Raw genomic sequence first — 21,944 nt, forward strand, 5'->3', positions numbered from 1 at the left:
ATACCCTGCAAAGTCTGCCCAGCCACGTACATTGGACAAACAAACAGACGAATAAATGCACGGATCGCAGAACACAAGAATGCCGTCAAAAAAGAAGAAAAAACTTCCTCTCTTTTCCAACACATGAAAGAAACAGGACACGAAATTAATTTTGCAGATTCCAAATTGCTCTTTAACATGGAACATCACCACAAGAGAATAATCATGGAAGCCATCGAGATAGAGAAACACCCTCACAACATGAACAAGCGTGACGACACATCCCGCTTGCCAGACATCTGGAAATTAGCCCTCCCCACAAAATCTGACACCAGATCCAGAGGCACACAGAACGCCATCACCAATCAACCACACCAGACCCAAACCCAGACCCTCTCCACAGATAAATTACAGACACCATCCAGTAGCCAAACCAGGGTGGCACCTCCGGATGCTGCACCCCCCTGCAATCCCTACACAGATCTGGCTGGCACAGGCCACAAAACCACAGCTCGCCCCTATACACGAAGCCAAGCCAGAGCACAACCAAGTGCAGTACAGCCATCTTCTCAGAAAAACTCTTCACAAAGTTCAAGAGTTCAAGACACGAAGGCTTTAGCAACTAATCCACACCTAATGACCCACCTAAGTGAGATTCAGGAAATCACTCAAGAAATCACTCAAGATATCCCTCAAGTAATTAAGGAACAAAAGAAGAAAAGGCACACTAGCCTGGGAACCTCCTCTCTGCCCAGAACATTGGAGGCTATACACCACACCTCCTCAACAGTATTTATAGGAACTCAAACACTGAGATCCTGCTCTGTTCCAGTAACAAGAAGCCGAAAGCACCAGCCTGAAGATGACGAGTGAGACCTCGTCGAAACGTCGCCTAGACACCCCAACTTTTACACGGGAAGACACCCGAGGACACCAAAACCTGCATATATATATATATATATATATATATATATATATATATAAAATAAATACAGTGGTACCTCTGGATATGAACGGGATCCGTTCCGGAGCCCCGTTTGCATCCTGAAGTGAACGCAACCCACGTCCATGCGTCTGCGCGTGTCGCGATCCGTCGCTTCCATGCATGCGCGTGACATCATTTTGAGCGTCTGCTGCGCATGCGCGAGCGGCGAAACCCGGAAGTAACGCGGTTTGTTACTTCCGGGTCACTGCGGAGCGCAACCCGAAAGTGCTCAACCTGAAGCAACTTCAACCTGAGGTATGCTTGTACAGTGGTACCTCGGGTTACATACGCTTCAGGTTACAGACTCTGCTAACCCAGAAATAGTACCTCGGGTTAAGAACTTTGCTTCAGGATAAGAACAGAAATTGGGCTCCGGCAGCAGCAAGAGGCCCCAAAAGCTAAAGTGGTGCTTCAGGTTAAGAACAGTTTCAGGTTAAAGAACAGACCTCCGGAACGAATTAAGTACTTAACCCGAGGTACCACTGTATTACGCATCCCCCAAATCAGTTCTCTGCATCTTGCTGGACCTCAATGTACAACTCCCAATCCAAAACCTTGACCTCCCCTATTTATTAGCATTTTGCCCCATTCCTATCCTGCTTATTATTATTATTATTATTATTGTTGTTGTTGTTGTTGAGTTTATATACCGCCGTATACCCAAAGGACTGAGGGCTGTAATAATAATAACAACAACAACAACAACAATAATAATAATAATAATAATTATTATTATTTATTATTTATACCCCGCCCATCTGGCCGAGTTTCCCCAGCCACGCTGGGTGGCGCCCAACAAAAGATTAAAAACACATTAAAACACCAGTCATTAAAAACTTCCCTAAACAGGGAAGATCACAACATATATCATCAGAATAAAAACAACAACCCAAAAACACTCCCTGCCCCCCCCCAGAAAAGAGCCACATTTTAAAAGGGTATAATTTATGCCCACATGGTCTGCTAAGCAGCTTACAAGCGCAGATACCAGTTGCACAAACATCCGTAATCAAAGCATGCGAATTAAAACCTCATTAGAGATTGCATAGCAGCGCCCACTATCTGTGATTTCCAGAAACATCTGAAAACATTAAAAAAAAATTTTGCCTGGGAGAGTTTTTCCAGCCGGGTGAGGTGGTCCCTCAGGGTTCATTTCCCAACAGCTCTTAAAATGACACCTCCTGGTCTTTCCTATTTCTAAGGCTATTATTTTGGTGGCCCCTTGAGAGAGAGATGCAAAAATAACAACAGGCGATTCATAAATTGGACTATATTAATACTTTTAATTTATTTTCAAAGACTTGGGTTGCTCCAAGCCCTGACCACTCACATGCCCGCCTGGATTTCACATCTCCTACTTCCCCTGAAATGCCTTGATCCTGATGCTTTTTCAAACCCAGCCGCCCCACACTTTCCTGCCCCGCTCTACCTGTTGGATGACGGCATTGTCAGGCTGCAGCAAATCTGACAGTATCTTCTCCAGCTCCTCCGTTGCCATTGCGCTGGGAGGCGAAGGATATGTATATGGATATATATATATATATACCCCTGGGGAGGGGGAAAATAAAAAAAATAAGTTATAGGGGGGAAAGGAGCCCCACTGAAAAGTGGGGCAGGGAGACCCCTGGCTTGTATGGGGAGGGGAAGCCCCACTAGAGATGGACAGAGGAGATATCAGGCCCCCCCACCCCCCAAAAAGAGAGAGAAATGGGGGGAGAAGGCTCAGCCCCACAGGCGAAGGGCGGCAGCTGCCAGGCGAAGCCCAAGTAGCTGTTGGTTACAGAACTCCCAGCACATGTGGAGCAGACAAGACGGCCGCTTCCGGGGGACAGAGGGGCTCCGCCACGCGTGCTTCCGGCGCCTCGGGCTCCCCCTGCTGCCCTGGGAGGACCTACTACTGGCCAAGCTCTGCTCTGAATCTGGATGGGTTGGTTTTTGTACGCTCGTTATTTTCAACTATTTCTGTTTGTGAAATATGCTCGGAGTCGAGTGGGGGTTTCATGCTCTTTATTCAGCTCATAGCAGTAAGGAATGGGAGTTCCCCCGAAATGTCTGCTTTATATACATTATTTAACACAATGGGCCACACGTGATTGGCTAATTCTGGGATTCTCCTGTAGGCCAATCAGGTTGCGGATCACTTCCACCTGGAGTTGGATTGGGTGGCTCCTGCGGACCAATCAGACTGCTGCATTGTTCTAGGACCAATCAGACTGTTGCATTCTGAATCCTATTGTTCTAGGACCAATCAGACTGCTGCATTTTGGATCCTATTCAACTCAGTACATAACATCTTTATTCAGCTCAGAGTAGTGAGGAATGGGAGTTCCCCCGAAATGTCTGCTTTATATACATTATTTAACACAATGGGCCACACGTGATTGGCTAATTCTGGGATTCTCCAGTTGCGGGTTCACTTCCACCTGGAGTTGGATTGGGTGGCTCATGCGGACCAATCAGCCTGCTGCATTCTGGATCCTATTGTTCTAGGACCAATCAGACTGCTGCATTTTGGATTCTATTATAGTTGTTGTTTTTAAAAAATGCTTTTTAAAATAATAATTTTTATTTGACTTTACAAATATTAAATTATTACCATCCTAATTATGAATATTTAAGTGATAAGGCGGATAGTGGTGAGAAGTAGGGGGAGGAGAGAGCAGTGGGAAAATATTGTTAAAAAAGGTGTAGTCATAGGTATATCAGTGTATCCAAATCTGAATTGTCAAATTGTGTTATTACTGTTATTATGGTTTTTGTTGTATGTGTCTTTTGCGGTTGATGTTTGTATCAAAAAAATGATTAAACTCTAAAATCCTGTTTCTGTCTGCGTTTCATTAAAATTGCAAATTGTGGTCCTTTTCTCCTGTGCTGTGGGAAGAGGCAAAACCTTTTAAACTCACGTCTTCAGCTTCTAGAGCCTATACTTCCACAAATCGTTTTGCTGCGCATTAAATCTCTGCTGAGGTTCACCAAAGAGTCCTTGCACCAAACTTTGATCCTGGCATCCAGGAATTCTACTTTTATACCTATTTGTTCCTTTGCACCAACACAGTGTTACAGCAACTGCTTTGATGCAGTTAAGATTCCTGACACCTCCAGGTTGGTTGGGGCTGGGAGAGATTCGCTGTCTGTAATCCAGGAGATCCACTGCTGATCAGTGCAGATAATACAGACCTAGATGGACTAGTGGTCTTGACTCAGGATCAGGCTGCTTCCTGAGTTCGTAAGGTCTCAGGCCTGATCCTTGGCTTCTACCATTGTCATTAAGACCTCCCTCCTTCTGTTGAGTTCTGTTTCAGTGTATCTGAAGAAGTGTGCATGCACACGAAAGCTTATACCCAGAACAAACTTACCATATTTTTCGCTCCATAAGACACTTTTTTCTTCCTAAAAAGGAAGGCGAAATGTCTGTGCGTCTTATGGAGCGAATGCGTGGTCCCTGGAGCTGAATTGCCCAGGGGTGAAAAGCAGATCATTATTTATTTTTTTTGAAAGAGGGAAGTGAGTGTTGAAACAAAGCCGCTAATGGGCAAGAGATCAGGGAGGGAGATAAGGGACGCTAGCAATAAAGGAGGCTGCCTGGGAGTGGGGAGGTAAAGACAGTGAACTTGCAAGGAGAGGAGACAGGAAGACTAAATCAATGAGAGAAATTAGAAGAAAAGGAAGAGCAAAAAACTGCTCCCGCTAAGGAAAAGACACTAAGGCAAACAAGAGGGAAGGAAGTGTTGAAAGGAAGCAGCTGATCGGTAAGGGATCGGGAGGGAGATAAGGGATGGTAGCAATAAAGGAGGCTGCCTGGGAGGGGGGAGGTAAAAGCCCATGGATCCTCAGGATTTTTACATTGGGTCACCCCAAATTCACCATCAGATCACATAGCATGTCCATGGCTACAGCCCGCACCAAAAACAGCCCGCATCCACTGTTTCGTGGGGCCGCAATGGCGCAAAAATGTGGTTACAAAGCACGGTAGTTGATCTCTAAGGTGCTACTGGACATTTTTTAAAATTTTTAATTATTTATTTCGACTGCATCAGACCAACACGGTTGCCTACCTGAATCTCCCTCCTTCTGAAAGCCTACAGAGCCGCCAGCAGAGGTAGAGAAATATCTTGGTGTAAAAAATGAACCATGGGCTGGAATTAGCAAGTATACAGGTGAGGAAGATATCCAAAGCTGGGTGGATGGATTTTGCTGGGCGAAACTCAAGCCCATTCAGAAGGTAACTCTGCTGCTGATAGAGTGGTACCTCGGATTAAGAACTTAATTCCTTCTGGAGGTCTGTTCTTAACCTGAAACTGTTCTTAACCTGAAGCACCACTTTAGCTAATGGGGCCTCCTGCTGCTGCCGCGCCGACGGAGCACAATATCTGTTCTCATCCTGAAGCAAAGTCCTTAACCCGAGGTACTGTTTCTGGGTTAGCGGAGTCTGTAACTTGAAGCGTCTGTAACCTGAAGTGTTTGTAACCCGAGGGACCACTGTATATGCAAACCCTGATCGCAAGACCCTGCAATCAAACGGATGCAACAAGGAACACCCTCAGGAGGCTGGGCAATGAAATCTAGCTGGCAGAAAGAAAACGGTTGCACCTTCCAGCGTTTATACTTTCCTCAATGCAAGAATATAGGAAGCTAAAAGAGTCACCGTTCGAGGAGGGAGTGGTGGTGCAGTGGTTAGAATGGCAGACCTAGGAGTTGTTGTTGTTTAGTCATGTCCGACTCTTCGTGACCCCCTGGACCAGAGCACGCCAGGCCCTCCTGTCTTCCACTGCCTCCCGCAGTTTCATCAAACTCCTGCTGGTAGCTTCGAGAACACTGTCCCACCATCTCGTCCTCTGTCGTCCCCTTCTCCTTGTGCCCCCCATCTTTCCCAGCATCAGGGTCTTTTCCAGTGAGTCTTCTCTTCTCATGAGGTGGCCAAAGTCTTGGAGCCTCAGCTTCAGGATCTGTCCTTCCAGTGAGCACTCAGGGCTGATTTCCTTCAGAATGGAGAGGTTTGATCCTCTTTCAGCCCATGGGACTCTCAAGAGTCTCCTCCAGCACCAGAATTCAAAAGCACCAATTCTTCGGCGATCAGCCTTCTTTATGGTCCAACTCTCGCTGGGAGACTAGGGTTCAAACCCCAACTCAGCCATGAAGCTAACTGGGTGACCTTTGGGATCAGTTGCTGCTTCTCAGCCTAGGCTACCTCACAGGGTTGTTGTGGGGATTAAAATGAGAACAGGGAGAACCATGTACGCCACTTTGAGCGCCTTATAATATAATAATAATAATTTATTATTTGTACCCCACCCATCTGGCTGGGTTTCCCCAGCCACTCCGGACAGCTCCCAACAGGATATTAAAAAGACGATCAAACATCAAAAACGTCCCTAAACAGGGCTGCCTTCAGATGTCTTCTAAAAGTCAGATAGTTGCTTATTTCCTTGACATCTGATGGGAGGGTGTTCCGCAGGGCAGGTGCCACCACCGAGAAGGCCGTCTGCCTGGTTCCCTGTAACCTCACTTCTCGCAGTGAGGGAACCGCCAGAAGGCCCAGAGCTGGACCTCAGTGTCTGGGCTGAACGATGGAGGTGGAAACGCTCCTTGAAGAAAAAAGTGAGGTATAAATGCAAGAAAGAAATAAAGAGACAGCCAGAGAGTCTTGCAGCCAGGTTTTTTGGTTTTTCTTTTTAATTAATAAAGTTTAATTTCAAGATCTGTAAAAAGAAACCGCTGGAACGAAACAAAAATCAAATTAAAAAAACAAAACAAAACCCTAGCTTCGATCCTTGCTAAATATACATAACTCCTCATATATATAATTTCCATATATAATTATAGGCATTTTCTTGACTGTGGCAGAAGGCGAAGAGACAGCTTCTTCCCCCACCCAGACTATAACAGCCCCAGGCACCTTGGGAGTAACAAAGGAGGCCATGTAGGAGACGGAGAGAGAGCAAAGGTATTGGCAAGGCAGGGAGGCCTCTGACTGGAGGGGAACGACCTTGTCCATGAGGTGGCGGCGGCTGGTGAAACAAATCCGCTGAAGAGGCTGGATCCCTTGCCGGATCCCCTTCTGAAGGGGTCGACCAGTGTTCTCCAAGCCGGAAGATGTTGGACTACAACTCCCATCATCCGTGACTGCTGGCGAAGCTGGCAGTGGACGATGGGAGTTGTAGTCCAACAACACAGGGGATTCCCAAACACTGGTGCAGCCTATCCTACAACGTGCAAATAGGGGGATCCTTAAAAAGCTGCAGGGAAAGGCCCGCCAAGGCTCTGTCCCCCTCCAACATGGAGAGATCCATTTTAACCTAGCCCCCCAAGGAAGGTCTCTGGTCAGAGGAAACCATTATCCAATCCTTCGCCCGCCAATTCTCTCCCGCATTAAGAATCCCGTAGAGGGGAAAACCCCGAGGGACAAGGGGGTGCCGGTCGCTGGGGCAATTTCCATCTGCCGGGCCGGCCCTGCCGGTCCTCGTAGGGGCCAGTTTTTATTTCGAATACGATTGGCTGGGACCTGTCACCCGATTGCATAAAAGCTCTGGAGGAAGCGAATCGAGGCAGAACAATCTTCCCCGTTTCCCGGCTGGTCAGCCGCCAAGAGCCCGACTTCCCTTTGGAAGGGAAGGAGTGTGATTGGCTAAGCATTGGTCACCCAGCCAATAGGAAGAGAGCTCACCCGATTGGTCGCATTTCAACCCGTTTAAAGGGAGTAACAAACCATAATTCCCACCCCAAAGCGCACAAACTGCAGTTTCGACCAATTTTTTTTTTATAAAAGAAAGAGGAAATTTGTTGCAGTGCCCACTAATTGGCCAGATTGACAGGTTCGCTGATGGGCTAGCGGCCCTGACCAACAGGAGAGGAGGGCTTATGGATCCTGTTTCCTGCTGCTTCCCGGCGATCAAGCAACCGCCACTGCGGTGAGCTGGGGAGCTCTCGGAAACCGATCCCAGCTGACGAGAGAGATGGATCGTTTAAAAGCCCGGTTTCCCCGAGCTCGGGCCGATCCCCTAGCCAACCGGGAGGCCCGGCCTTTGAGCGGCGCCTGTCCTAGCCAATGGGGAAGCAGAGCTTGGCGCCGGCCAAGGAGAGCGCAGGGAGGGGGCGGGCGCTCAGTCCATCTTGAGGTTGACGTAAATGTAGCGGATGAACTTGAGGGAGGCGAAGAAGGAGATGGTGCCCAACATGAGGAAGAAGACGTAGCCAGTCAGGAGGGAGTAGCCGAAGAACTCCACCGTCTGCACCGCGCCCGACATGTTGGAGCGGCGGGAGTAGTAGAAGACGGAGTAGAGGAAGATGAAGAGGCCGGTGGAGCCCGCGCTGAGCACTGAGCGCCACCACCAGCGGTAGTCCTCGCCCGAGAGCTGGAAGTAGGTGAGGGCGATGGAGATACAGGCCCCGACGCTGAGGAGAATGGCGAAGACGAAGAAGAGGATCCCGTACAGGGTGTACTGCTCCCGGCCCCACACCGTGGCAAAGATGTAGTAGAGCTCCACAGAAATGGCGCTGCCAATGACAATAAAGATAATAATAAGCATATTTTTACCTCACCCGTCTGAGTTGAACCCCTAATTCCGGACACAATGGAGATGTCAAAGATGGAGGAAGATTGGAAGAAATTTAAAGACTATTTACAGAAATATTATAAAATTAATGAATATTAGAATGATGTTGGATTGAGGTTAAGGGGTTTTTAGTAACAACGGTACGAAGGAATATGTAAAAACGGAATGTTAACAGGTGAAAATTTAAAGGTATAATATATTAAGATCAAGATAAGGACAAAGTAAAGAGGGAAAGGATTTGCTGAATAAATAAATTGAATTGGAATACAAAGAGGGGAGGTGTGGGGAGGTCCGGGAAACAAGCAAATGCAAGATATGTTATGAAAAATTGAATTGTTTTTAACTGTTTTTCTTTATTATTTTTGTATTTTCTTTTTTCCTTTTGTGACGTTATGGAAAATCTTAATAAAATATTATTTAAAAAAAACCAAAAAACAAAGATTTAGGTCATCATTATCATCATCATAATTTATTATTTCTACCCCGCCCATCTGGCTGGGTTTCCCCAGCCACTCTGGGCGGCTTTCAACAGAACACTAAAATACAGTAACCTACTCAACATTAAAAGCTTCCTAAAGAGGGCTGCCTTCAGATGTCTTCTAAAAGTCTGGTAGTTGTTTATCTCTTTGACATCTGACGGGAGGGCGTTCCACAGGGCGGGTGCCACTACCGAGAAGGCCCTCTGCCTGGTTCCCTGTAACTTGGCTTCTCGCAGTGAGGGAACTGCCAGAAGGCCCTCAGCACTGGGCCTCAGTGTCCGGGCAGAACGTAGAAAAGATACAGGAGGAAATTATTAGGAAGAGGACCCACAAAGGGGAGGATGGAAGTTCAGGAGATTCCTTAGAATCTTATTTTTACATGACTGCAAAATTTTAATCTGAAAAACCAAATAAACACACTCGTGCCTTGGACCCCAAACGCCCTGGAACTCGGGACCTTTTGGCTCCCAAAGGCCGCAAACCCGGAAGTGACTGTTGCTCTTTTGGAACCCGAAGTCTGATAGGGCTTCTGCGGCTTCTGGTTGGCTGCAGGAGCTTCCTGCAGCCAATCAGAAGCTGCGGTTTGGTTTCCAAACGTTCTGGAAGTTGAATGGACTTCCGGAACGGATTCCGTCCGACTTCCAAGTTACGACTGTAAATTTAAAAGCCAAAAAAATAGAGTTGCCCCATCCACTCTGGGCAGCTTCCAAAGTTTAGCTCCGTGGGATCCCCACGAGCTCCGACGTTATAAGAAAGCGTTCTCTGAGTGCTCTCTCTTTTGCAAACCTTTATCAGGTCAACTCCTACTTGACCTTTCACTTTTATTCATTTATTTATCTGCAAGAAAAGAGGAAACCAATCAAATCGAAAACAAAAAATAAAGAGAGGGGGGGGGAAGTATAAAGTCCTCCTTCCCAGGTAGATCCTAACTTGTCCCACACAGAAGAAAGGTGAACTTTCCTAGTTCTCACCTGGGAGATCTTCCCTTCCCTGCCTCTCACGCAGGGTCCTTCAACAACAAAGCATCACCTTCACCGGCATGTTAAAGGTAAAAGTAAAGGGACCCCTGACCATTAGGTCCAGTCATGGCCAACTCTGGGGTTGCGGCGCTCATCTCGCTCTATAGGCCGAGGGAGCCGGCGTACAGCTTCCGGGTCACGTGGCCAGCAGGACTAAGCCGCTTCAGGCGAACCAGAGCAGGGCACGGAAACGCTGTTTACCTTCCCACTGGAGCGGTACCTATTTATCTACTTGCACTTTGAGGTGCTTTCGAACTGCTAGGTTGGCAGGAGCAGGGACCGAGCAATGGGCGCTCACCCCGTCGCAGGGATTCGAACCACTGACCTTCTGATCAGCAAGTCCTAGGCTCTGTGGTTTAACCCACAGCGCCACTTGCGTCCCTTCACCGGCATGTTAGCCGCTCCTTAACCCCGAGTAAGGGGACCGCACTCTGCATAACCCTTCATCCTTATTTCAGACATCGTGATATATCGGCATATTGCCGTGTTTAGCTGGTGATGTATCACAGTGTTGAAAACCAGACATCGCCCTGCAATACCGCACGCCATAATAAAAGAAGCAAGGAAAAGAAGCAAAAGAAAAAAGAATGATAGATAGAGGAAAAGAAGAGAGGAAAAAGGGAAAGGAAACAAAGAAAAAGCAATATCATTTTTGGATATTGTATAATGATTTAATGTATAACGATTTAATACAGTGGTACCTCGGGTTAAGAACTTAATTCGTTCCGGACGTCCGTTCTTAACCTGAAACTGTTCTTAACCTGAAGCACCACTTTAGCTAACGGGGCCTCCTGCTGCTGCCGTGCCGCTGGAGCCCGATTTCTGTTCTCATCCTGAAGCAAAGTTCTTAACCCGAGGTACTGTTTCTGGGTTAGTGGAGTCTGTCTGTAACCTGAGGTACGACTGTATTTCTTTTCTGTTATGTATTTCTCTTTTTTACTAAATTGTATAATGGAAAATGTAAAAATAAAATAAAATAAAGTAAAGTAAAATAAAATAAAATAAAATAGTGGGCAGCTCAGAGCCGAGGAGGGATAGAGAAGGACAGACAGACAGAGGACCAGGCTCTGCGCCAACTCTCACCTGAAGGGGAGGAAGCCCCCAATTGTCATATGAACCAGGGTCGACTTGTACCAAGGCTGGGCCGGGATTTCCCGGGCGATGTTCTTGGTGCGACAGGGGGCGTCAAAGGGCCCCGCCCGGTTCTTGCCGAAGATGCCGCCGATGACGGTGAGAGGGAAGCCCACCAGCAGCCAGACCGTCAGCAGCAGCAGGATGGTGGTAGCTGGAAGCGCCTGCGTCGAGCCGTTGGCCCAGTGCACCGAGTTGACGACACTCCACGTCAGGAAAAAGGGAGCTGGGCAGAGGCAGGGAGAGGTAAACACACACAGCATCAGCAACAGATCGCGGGCTGTATCCGTCTCAGGCAAATTGGACCCGCTCCCCCCCCCAAATGCTCTTTTGTGGGGATCTTGTTAGTACAGTGATACCTCGGGTTAAGTACTTAAATCAATCCGGAGGTCCGTTCTTAACCTGAAACTGTTCTTAACCTGAAGCACCACTTTAGCTAATGGGGCCTCCTGCTGCTGCCGTGCCGCCGGAGCACGAGAGCCAGTGTGGTGCAGTGGTTAAGAGCGGTGGACTCGTAATCTGGTGAACCGGGTTCGATTCCCTGCTCCTCCACATGCAGCTGCTGGGTGACCTTGGGCCAGTCACACTTCTCTGAAGTCTCTCAGCCCCACTCACCTCACTGAGTGTTTGTTGTGGAGGAGGAAGAGAAAGGGAGATTGTTAGCCGCTTTGAGACTCCTTCGGGTAGTGATAAAGCGGGATATCAAATCAAAAAAATCCTTCTTCTTCTTCTCATCCTGAAGCAAAGTTCTTAACCCAAGGTACTACTTCTGGGTTAGCGGAGTCTGTAACCTGAAGCGTCTGTAACCTGAAGCGTATGTAACCTGAGGTACCACTGTATTGTAATGGCTCATTCTTACATTGCAAAAAGTTGCGGGTTGCCTTTAATTACAGTGGTAACTCGGGTTACATACGCTTCAGGTTACATACGCTTCAGGTTACAGACTCCACTAACCCAGAAATAGTACCTCAGGTTAAGAACTTTGCTTCAGGATGAGAACAGAAATCGTGCTCCAGCGGCGAGGCGGCAGTGGGAGGCCCCATTAGCTAAAGTTGTGCTTCAGGTTAAGAACAGTTTCAGGTGAAGAACGGACCTCCGGAATGAATTAAGTATTTAAGCCGAGGTACCACTGCACTTAATTGATGTATGAGTATGGGAACAATTTAAACGTCTCCTCCCTCTCTGCTCTGCTCCTCTGCTGAAGAAGATGGATGTGAGAGTTATCTTATTGTTTTGTTGTTTGCTTTACAAATAAAACCTCCACAGTTGCTTCTGCTGCATTCTGCTGTAAAGGACTGAGTTTACTAGCTGCAAATGGGCGTTTAATGCTCACAGATCTAACACAGCCCCTGAGAAACCAGTTCTCGTTTTACAAAGAGCAGCACGCTCCTAGTCCTCATGAGGGGCAAACGAATTGGAACACGTGCCAACAAGATTATCCATCAGAGGAACTGAACTGAGTTCACAGGCCTCCCACCCACAAAACTCCACACCGGGTTACCCTCCCGGAAACTTTCTTCATTGCAGCAATGTAATGGGAGGGGAGATTTTGTTGCTGCACAACTGGGAATCAGAAATCCTTGATGATCTGCTTAAAACCACCAGAGATCAATCAACAGGTAGCAATATACCTTCTGCTCACCCCTGCCCTAGGCCACCACTCTCAAAAGATTTCCCATCTCCGGAAAATATTGCACCTGGGAAGACAGGCGAACTAATGCCAGGGTACTGGCAGAAGCAAAGATCACCAGTGTTGAAGCAATGATTCTTCAGCATCAACTTCGCTGGACTGGTCATGTTGTGCGGATGCCTGATGATCGTCTTCCAAAGCAACTACTCTATTCCCAACTTAAAAATGGAAAGCATAATGCTGGTGGTCAACAAAAGAGGTTTAAAGACTCTCTCAAGGCAAATCTTTAAAAAGGTGGCACAGTGGTGCCTCGCAAGACGAAAAGAATCCGTTCCGCGAGTCTCTTCGTCTAGCGGTTTTTTCGTCTTGCAAAGCAACACCATTAGCGGATTAGCGCTATTAGCGGTTTAGCGGCTATTAAAGTCTTAAGGGATTAGCGGATTAGCTGCTAAAAGGCTATTAGCGGCTTAGTGCCTTAGAAAAAGGGGGTGGGGAGCGAAAAAAAAATCGCAGGAACTCGCAAGACTTTTTCGTCTTGTGAAGCAAGCCCATAGGAAATTCGTTTTGCGAAGCACCTCCAAAACGGAAAACCCTTTCGTCTAGCGGGTTTTCCGTCTTGCGAGGCATTCGTCTTGCGGGGCACCACTGTATATACACTGACAACTGGGAAATACTGGCCTGCAAGCGCTCCAGTTGGAGAACAGCCTTTACCAAAGGTGTCCTGGGCTTTGAAGACACTCGAACTCAGGACGCAAGGGAGAAACACGCTAAGAGGAAGGCACGCTTGGCAAACCCTCACCACGATGAACTCCCACCTGGAAAACTATGTCCCCACTGTGGAAGGATGTGTGGATCCAGAACTGGCCTCCACAGTCACTTATGGACTCATTGTTAAGACCGTGTTCATGGAAGACAATCTTACTTAGCTATGAGTGATCGCCAGAGAAGCAAGCAAGCAAGAAAGAAGATGACAGGAGTGGGGAACATAGAGGAGACTCGTGAAGACTGCCACTAGCAGGGACTAAAGGTAAAGGTAAAGGGACCCCTGACCATTAGGTCCAGTTGTGGCCGACTCTGGGGTTGCAGCGCTCATCTCGCTTTATTGGCCGAGGGAGCCGGCGTACAGCTTCCGGGTCATGTGGCCAGCATTACTAAGCTGCTTCTGCCAAACCAGAGCAGCGCACAGAAACGCCGTTTACCTTCCAGCCGGAGCGGTTCCTATTTATCTACTTGCACTTTGACGTGCTTTCGAACTGCTAGGTTGGCAGGAGCAGGGACTGAGCAACGGGAGCTCACCCTGTCGTGGGGATTTGAACCGCCAACCTTCTGATCGGCAAGCCCTAGGCTCTGTGGTTTAACCCACAGCGCCACCCGCAGGGACTAGCAAAACCCAAATGTACAGAAGGAAGATCTACAGAGGGACCAGATTGTCCCAATCCTCTGGGCAAAGGAGAGGCAGCGAAGAGCTCTCTCCTCTAAGGACAGGTTCCTCTCGCTCCCAATGTTTGCCCCGACGCACAAAGACTAAAAACGCTGCTGGGCCTCACCAGAGAAAAGGCTGGTGGTGAGCAGGATGTTCCAGACCCAACGCTCGCCTCCAATCTGGCGGTAGAAGTTGCTGGAGACATAGCCTGAAATGCAGCAGGTGAGGGCATAGAGAAGGATAGCGGCCGAGTTGATGGCGCCGTGCCGGTGGACGTTGAACATGCCCAAGAGAGCCATGACGATGATCCCCGTGCCCAGAGCTAGGAACTGGCTGCCCACCCCCAGCACGGCGCAGAGGAGGCTGCGGCAGGGCGGGAAGCGGAAGACATCCGTGTGGATGATCTTCCAGCCGTTGTCGCCCTGGTCGAAGTCGTCACCCGAGGACGAGGTGGAGGCCTCCTCGTCCAGGTTGTAGCGAGCCAGGTCGTTCTTGAGCACCCTCATGAGGATGACGACGACAAAGCCCACCAGCAGGAAGACCAGGACCATGGAGTTGATGATAGAGAGCCAGTGGATCTCCAAGGTGCGGGGGAAGAAGCCGTCGTCGCCACTGCGGCTGCCTCGCCGGTCTCCTCGCCGCTCCAGCGCCGTCTCGGACCAGCGGACGCTGTAGGTGTGGGCCACGGGGAGGACGCTGCGGACGTCGTCCAGGCTGGTGGGCTTGACGTTGCGGACGCTGACGTTGGCGTAGATGATGCGGTCGCCGTTCCACTCCAGGTGGAAGTCCAGGTGGGTCCAGAGGCCGATCTTGTGGGTGTGGGGCAGGAAGCCGCTTTCCTCCATGTACCCCACAAAGCCGCGGAGAGGCAGGTCGTCCACCACAAACTCAAAGTAGTACAACTCTTCAATGGCTTGCCGGAGATGCTCCACCTGCCAGGGAGGAAGGGAACCGTCAGGACAGAAGGGAAAGAAACCAACACATTCAAAAACGGTGCTTGAGTCGTAAGGTAAAGGTAAAGGGACGCCTGACCGTTAGGTCCAGTCGTGACCGACTCTGGGCACTCATCTAGCTTTATTGGCCGAGGGAGCCGGCGTACAGCTTCCGGGTCATGTGGCCAGCATGACTAAGCCACTTCTGGCGAACCAGAGCATCACATTGAAATGCCGTTTACCTTCCCGCTGGAATGGTGCCTATTTATCTACTTGCACTTTGACGTGCTTTCGAACTGCTAGGTTGGCAGGAGCAGGGACCGAGCAACGGGAGCTCACCCCATCGCAGGGATTCGAACTGCCGACCTTCTGGTCAGCAAGCCCTAGGCTCTGTGGTTTAACCCACAGCACCACCCACGTCCCTAAAGGTAAAGGGACCCCTGACCATTAGGTCCAGTCGTGGCCGACCCTGGGGTTGCGGCCCTCATCTCGCTTTATAACAGGATAATCAGCTGTCAAACCTTAAAGTCAAATTAGGGATGTCCCGCAGAACCAGGAACCCAGGCGGTAAACACCAGCTCCATGAAACAGACCTTGGAATCCAAGATTTTCTGGCCGGGCTTACCTGCTCAGGTGTGAGCTTCATTTCGCAGAGGACCTTCTTCTCAACGTTCTCCCGGAAGCGGATCTCGTACATCGACTCGGCCATGCGGTCTCCATCTAGCACCTCCCCTAAGGTAAGGCTTTTGTGTCGGATATTCTCCGGGGAGCACACAGGGAGCTGGTAATAATGGTAGGTCTCCTGGGGGTTGTGGTAAGGCCCCACCTTGTTGACGTAAAGCATCACTGGGTCCCCCCGCTGATAGTGGGTCTCTGAAGAGGCCGTGGACAAGAGGGAAAGGAGGAAGAAGAGGAGGAGGACAAGAAACGGGGGGCGGGCCATCATGGGGTGGTAACAGGAGAAAGGGGGGTGGGAACTGGGCCGGGGCTTTGGGAGGAAGAACAGAAAAGCATTATTCAGCGAGGCACAATTTCTCTGGAATCACATTATAGTTTTGGGGACACCATCTTGGCCAATGCCAACTTAAGGTCTTGAGTCACATTCACCCCACACATTTTGAAATCACTATACAGTGGTACCTCGGGTTACATACGCTTCAGGTTACATTCGCTTCAGGTTACACACTCCACTAAGCCAGAAATAGTGCTTCAGGATAAAAACAGAAATCGGGCTCCGGCAGCGCGAGGCCCTATTAGCTAAAGTGGTGCTTCAGGTTAAGAACAGTTTCAGGTTAAGTACAGACCTCCGGAACGAATTAAGTACCGTATTTTTTGCACCATAGCACTCACTTTTTTCCTCTTAGAAAGTAAGGGGAAATGTCTGTGCGTGTTATGGAGCGAATGCCTGCGGGTGGGATCTGCTGCAGTCGTGAGCAGAGGATCCATGGTTCCCCTTCCTTCCCTCCTCCGTGGTTACAAAGCATGGATCCACATGGATCCTCAGGATTTTTGCACTGGGCTACTCCAAACTCACTGTCAGATTCACATGTCTGTGGCCACAGCATGAACCACATAAATCATATATCCACTATTTCGTTTAGAATATTTTTTTTCTTGTTTTCCTCCTCCAAAAACTACGTGCGTGTTATGGTCTGGTGCGTGTTATAGAGCGAAAAATACGGTACTTAACCCAAGGTACCACTGTATTACAACTGCAAACAGCCATGGCTTCCCTCAAAGAATTTTGGGAGCTGTAGTTTGGTACCGGTGCCAAGAGTTGTGAGGAAGCCCCTGTTCCTCACTGAGTTGCGGTTGTCAGAATTCCCTGAGGAGACGGATTGATTGTGAGAGGAATAGGGTTCTCCTAACACCCTCAATGAACTACAGCTCCCAGAATTCTTTGGGGGGAGCCATGACTATTTAAAGTGGTATCATGATGCTTTTTAAACACATGGTGTCAAGTGTAGGCTTGGTGGCTTGCTCAGTGCCAGCAGAGTTTGGCATCACTATGCCAGACTTAAGAGCTTCCATTCTTTACTATGGGAGCTCCCAGAAATCAACCGTTTTGAGGGCACCTTTCTGTTGATGTCAAAGCACCTGAGAAACACCCCATCGATCCCTACAGCCCATTGCTGGGTCTTCCCTGCCCCCAAACTCCAACAAACAACAACCCCATAAACCTATGAGCACGAGCCACCTTTCCAACTCATGGCAACCTGGGCGTTTTTTGTGCCCTCATAGTACCACCACCTGCGGCTTTGGGGGAGAGGGAGAACAAAGGCCCCGCCAGGAATCAGCCTTCAGGAAACCGCATGTTGAAAGATTCAGGACAGATAAACAGACAGTCTTCCTTCACACAGTACATAGTCAAACTACTGGACTCGCTCCCCCAGGAGGCAGCGGTCGCCCCCACATGCAGGGCTCTAAAAGAGGATTAGGCAATTCCATGGAGTAGAGGGCTATTGATGGCTACTGGCCAGAATTGATGCTTTTGAATTCTGGTGCTGGAGGAGACTCTTGAGAGTCCCATGGACTGCAAGAAGATCAAACCTCTCCATTCTGAAGGAAATCAGCCCTGAGTGCTCACTGGAAGGACAGATCCTGAAGCTGAGGCTCCAATACTCTGGCCACCTCAGGAGAAGAGAAAACTCCCTGGAAAAGACCCTGATGTTGGGAAAGATGGAGGGCACAAGGAGAAGGGGACGACAGAGGAGGAGATGGTGGGACAGTGTTGTCAAAGCTACCAGCATGAGTTTGACCAAACTGCGGGAGGCAGTGGAAGACAGGAGTGCCTGGCGTGCTCTGGTCCATGGGGCCACGAAGAGTCGGACACGACTACAACAACAACAAGCCAGGATGGCTATGCTCTGCCTCCACAGCTGGAGAAAGCAACACTTCCAAACACCTGTTGTGCTGGAAACCACAGGAGCCTCTCTCCCCTGCTCTGATCCTGCTCCCTGTTTTCCCCAAAGGGATCAGGATGCTGAGACATCGGCCAAATCCAGCAGGTGACTCTCTCTTTTTTTTTTTAAAGGTACCCCTGCCCGTACGGGCCAGTCTTGACAGACTCTAGGGTTGTGCGCCCATCTCACTCAAGAGGCCAAGGGCCAGCGCTGTCCAAAGACACTTCCGGGTCACGTGGCCAGCGTGACATCGCTGCTCTGGTGAGCCAGAGCCGCACATGGAAACGCCGTTTACCTTCCCGCTAGTAAGCGGTCCCTATTTATCTACTTGCACTTTGACGTGCTTTTGAACTGCTAGGTTGGCGGGAGCAGGGACCGAACGACGGGAGCGCACCCCGCCGTGGGGATTCGAACCCCCGACCTTTGATCGGCAAGTCCTAGGTGCTGAGGCTTTAACCCACAGCGCCACCCGACTCTTATGCTCCTTATCAAACGATGGTTTGGAGATGCAGTTTTGACCTGGGGTGGGGGGGGGGGTGAGAGGGAGAGGCTCCAGCCGCAAGTATTTGTTCGTTCATTCATCCACACCCAAGTGCCGTATCGGGTCACGCCAATCTTGGACCCTTCCTTAAGCGGCCATCCCCTTAGGTCCACGGTTTGGAGGATGCCCACTCTGAATGCCACACTGCAGGGGGGGGCTGTACTTCATGGTCATAGAACCACAGAATTGCTGAGTGGGAAGGGACCCAAGGGTCATCTAGTCCAACCCCCTGCGATGCAGGAATCTTTTTGCCCAGCGTGGGACTCGAACCCTCGACCCTCAAGTTAAGAGTCTCATGCAACGACGGCAGCAAGAACATTATCGGCACAAAAATGGAAGCAAGAAGAATTACCGACGAAAGAAGATCAGAGGATGAAATTGATGGACTCTGCAGAATTAGACAAACTAACAGGAAGAATTCGAAACCGGAGGAACCAGAGATTCGCAGAAGACTGGTGTAAATTTACGGACTACTTGAAAAGTAGCTGTGATGATCAGATTATGTTTGTAGGTTTGCAAGAAGTTTTGTGAGGCGAATAATTTGAATGATTGCATAAAGAGGAGGATGCTAGTTAAGATAACTAAAGGCAAAATGAATTTAAGAAATGGTAAAAATGGGGGGTCATCAGAGGTGCCGATGGAAGTCCAAAAAGATGTGAAGTTTTGTGGTATGTAGGACAATTTATATGTTTAAAAATTAATAAAAATTATTATATATATAAAAGAGAGTCTCATGCTCTACCGGCTGAGCTGTGTTATGGGGGGAGGGGGTTCTTTTGCAGGTGCAGCAATGGCACCCTAGGAAGACCCTCCGGCACCCACCCTAGCGCCCACCCTGGAAGCCTAACCTGGGTGCTTCGGGGCCTCCCACCACCCTAAGCAGAGGAGCTGCCCCCCCAAATGCCCCCCCAGCCTCTGCAGCACAGACTCCCACTCCTCACCTGACCTCACCTCTCTCTCTCTCTCGGGCTGCCCTTGGCGCTGCCTGAGGGTCTTGCACCTCCTTCTGCCCGGGGGCGGGGGGAGAGGAAGCGGGGGTCTCCAGGCGCAGAGGGTGAAGGGGAGCGCGCCTCTCAGCCCCAGGGGCTTCCCATGCCCGCGCCTGACCCCACTGCTCCCTCCAGCCCGGCTCCCAGCCCGCTCTCTTCCCAACGCCGCTCTTCCCCGGCTCGCTGCCAACGAGGAGGCGCGGCGGCTAAGGGCTGTGGCGGGTCATTCGAGGGGCCGGAGGCTCGCGACGCCTCGGGGTCCTTCAGGCGATCTCCGAGGGCAGGCCCGGCCACGTCCGTCGGCTGCTTCCGCCCTCAGCAAGAGCGCGGGGGGCCTGGCTGCCCGCACGGTGACGTAATTCCGAGTTTGAGGGACACGGCGGCGGGAAGCGTAGACTCCATAGAGACGGGGAGAAAACACACAAACACCCCGCTCGTGCGCATGCGCGCAGGAGGTTATTCCGCTCTTGCCCCGCCCACCTGTTAAAGGGGCAGGCGCGAGCTGGAGATCGGCGGGGGGAAATTAAAGCCGAGAAAGGCTCCATTTCCCAGAAGGCAAAACTGAGGCAGGAAATAAAGACGGCGGGGGTGGGATGCCGTCTCCCCTTAGTTCCCCCCACGTGGAGTGCAAAGCGCTGGAAAAGGGCGGGGTGACTCTGATCATGCTAAGAGTGCATTTTCATTGCGTGGCTGGATGTTTGCCTACTTTGCAGCAGGCAGAAATCCAACAGGGGGAGCTACTTCCGCCGCCACCAGCCACAGCTAGGGGAAAAAAGAGTATGGCAATAAATTCAGGGCTACCCTTTCGCCTTAGCAGCAAAGGCACCTCACGGCATTTCTGCCCGGGGCTGTTCTTGTTTCCAAAGCTTCGCAGGCCTGTGCGTTCAGGAGAAAGTGAGAATTCAAGTATTATTACCTAAAAAGAGAAAGAGAGAATTATTCAGACATTCATGCTGCAGTAAGGAACCGGGACACTTTTGACACCTAGGTGTATATTTCTGGATCCACCTTATTTTTGTAATTGCAAGGTGTTGGGAAACCGGTTTAGGTGCAGCAATTAAAAGCAAAACAAAATGCTAGCCCGTTTGCAAAGCTAAGCAAGGTCCGGTATGGTTTCAAATAGGATGGGGGGGGCACGTCTTGAGGGTGTCGGAATAGAGGACCCTCAGGATTCTTTCCAACTCTGCAATTCCCTCATTCTATTGTATTTGAATGTTGCAAATCACCCTGGGAACCTAAGGTGAAAGGTGAATAATTAACATAATACAATATAACAGTATCATTTTATAACTTGTAGCCTATGGACACTCAGCGACTGAAAAGGAAATGCCTATAAATCTCATTGACAAGCCGGTGTTAGGCGATGGAGACTGAGGCCCCAGGAAGAACACTCTGTGAACATTTAGTTTACTTTGAGGTCAGGGTGAATGAGGTTGGTTCCTCAAGCTTCAAAAATACATGTCCATACAAGCTGAATGGAGCCCATCAGCTCTGATGATAAAGATTATGGTATCGTATTGTATCACATAGCATCCCTGAAAACATTGTGTGTTTTCCATTTGCTGGAGCTATGGGGAAACTGGGCAGCGGAGTCTGAGATCCCATCTGCGCTGCACATTATTATAGAACAAATTGGGGTTATTCTTTTGCAACCCAACTCTGCATCGAGAGCTTTCAGTGTCCCCTAAGTCCATAAGCTGGTCAAGGGGGAAATGTGTGGAGGTAGGAACCAGTAGAAGGAAAGCAAGGGAGATCTTTGTTTGTCTGTTGCATCACAGCCCCCCTCCCCCCCTTGCAAGGACCCAGAACAAAGGTGTGTAACAGCTTTTAAAGACTAGAAATTGCCCAACCCCTTAGCCAAAGACCACCCAAAAGCATCATGCAAGACTCGCAGAAAGAGGCGGTTTGCAACAGAAATCTGAGTGTATGGCTTGTCTCCTGTCTGTCAAGGTACCTGAGTAAAAGGAATGGGGTGTGTGTCGCAAGTACCTGACATACCACAAAATGGACAGAGGGCTGCATTGAATTTGGTGACCCATGACCTTACGCGGACCTTGGTTCAAGGAGCCGTGTCTGAATATCTCCCCTTTAATCCATGTATATGTCCTCAACTCCTTTCCTGAGCCCAATTTGGGAAGTTCCATTCAACGCATGTTTGCGGCTGAAGGCCCTGCAGTGCTGCGAGATTACTTTTCGGCAACTGCGTTTTTGTCTGAGGCGAGGACCTGGAATCCTGACGCAGCCCGTGGGTGGGGCAGCGCCCGCACCCTTTGTCTCGAGACAAACCCCCATTGCCAGCCAAGGAACCGGAACCCCTCCGACCAATGGGCGCGAGCGGAATGTTGGGACGTGGCTATGACATCATCGGAATCCCAGGGGG

The 21,944-nt window shown here is 49.6% G+C and overlaps 3 protein-coding genes across 8 annotated transcripts in view; 1 reads left to right on the forward strand and 2 right to left on the reverse strand.

The window, feature by feature from the left end:
• IPO4 (importin 4) overlaps nucleotides 1-2,788 on the reverse strand; it is a 54,013-nt gene extending 51,225 nt beyond the window's left edge. The window contains exons 1-2 of one of the 2 annotated variants that reach the window (XM_083410103.1): nucleotides 2,697-2,788; nucleotides 2,394-2,466 (exon numbers count right to left, since the gene is read on the reverse strand). In XM_083410103.1, the coding sequence (XP_083266229.1) occupies nucleotides 2,394-2,466; nucleotides 2,697-2,761 (138 nt within the window). In that variant the 5' untranslated portion in view covers nucleotides 2,762-2,788. Of the gene's footprint in view, nucleotides 1-2,393 lie in introns of both variants that reach the window. The other variant, XM_083410102.1, reaches the window with a different exon arrangement.
• The window catches only part of GMPR2 (guanosine monophosphate reductase 2), a 269,008-nt gene that overhangs the window by 175,838 nt on the left and 71,226 nt on the right, over nucleotides 1-21,944 (forward strand). The window lies entirely within an intron of this gene.
• Nucleotides 6,609-21,856, reverse strand: TM9SF1 (transmembrane 9 superfamily member 1). 5 transcript variants are annotated; one of them, XM_083410347.1, is made up of 5 exons: nucleotides 21,563-21,856; nucleotides 15,757-16,119; nucleotides 14,324-15,131; nucleotides 11,099-11,372; nucleotides 6,609-8,458 (listed from the first exon to the last, which is right to left on the reverse strand). In XM_083410347.1, the coding sequence occupies exons 1-5, from the start codon at nucleotides 21,584-21,586 to the stop codon at nucleotides 8,065-8,067; spliced, it is 1,863 nt and encodes a 620-aa protein (XP_083266473.1). In that variant the 5' UTR covers nucleotides 21,587-21,856; the 3' UTR covers nucleotides 6,609-8,064. The 5 variants fall into 5 exon arrangements, with proteins under 5 accessions (XP_083266473.1, XP_083266472.1, XP_083266476.1 ...); XM_083410346.1 differs by having other exon boundaries at nucleotides 21,554-21,856; XM_083410350.1 differs by lacking the exon at nucleotides 21,563-21,856 and adding an exon at nucleotides 19,527-20,475.

The sequence above is a fragment of the Podarcis tiliguerta genome (genome assembly GCF_965153285.1).
Source record: "Podarcis tiliguerta genome assembly, chromosome: 13".
In the NCBI taxonomy this organism is placed as follows: Eukaryota; Metazoa; Chordata; class Lepidosauria; order Squamata; family Lacertidae; genus Podarcis; species Podarcis tiliguerta.

Bases quoted from the DNA above. Each gene is read 5' to 3' on its own strand.
- TM9SF1 (XM_083410346.1), bottom strand. From the start codon at position 21,586: ATGCAGCCCTCTGTCCATTTTGTGGTATGTCAG. The intron at 15,132-15,756 runs GTAAGCCCGGCC...CCTCCCTGGCAG, and splicing joins TGAAGCTCACACCTGAGCAG to GTGGAGCATCTCCGGCAAGC. The intron at 11,373-14,323 runs GTGAGGCCCAGC...GCCTCTGCCCAG, and splicing joins CACCACCAGCCTTTTCTCTG to CTCCCTTTTTCCTGACGTGG.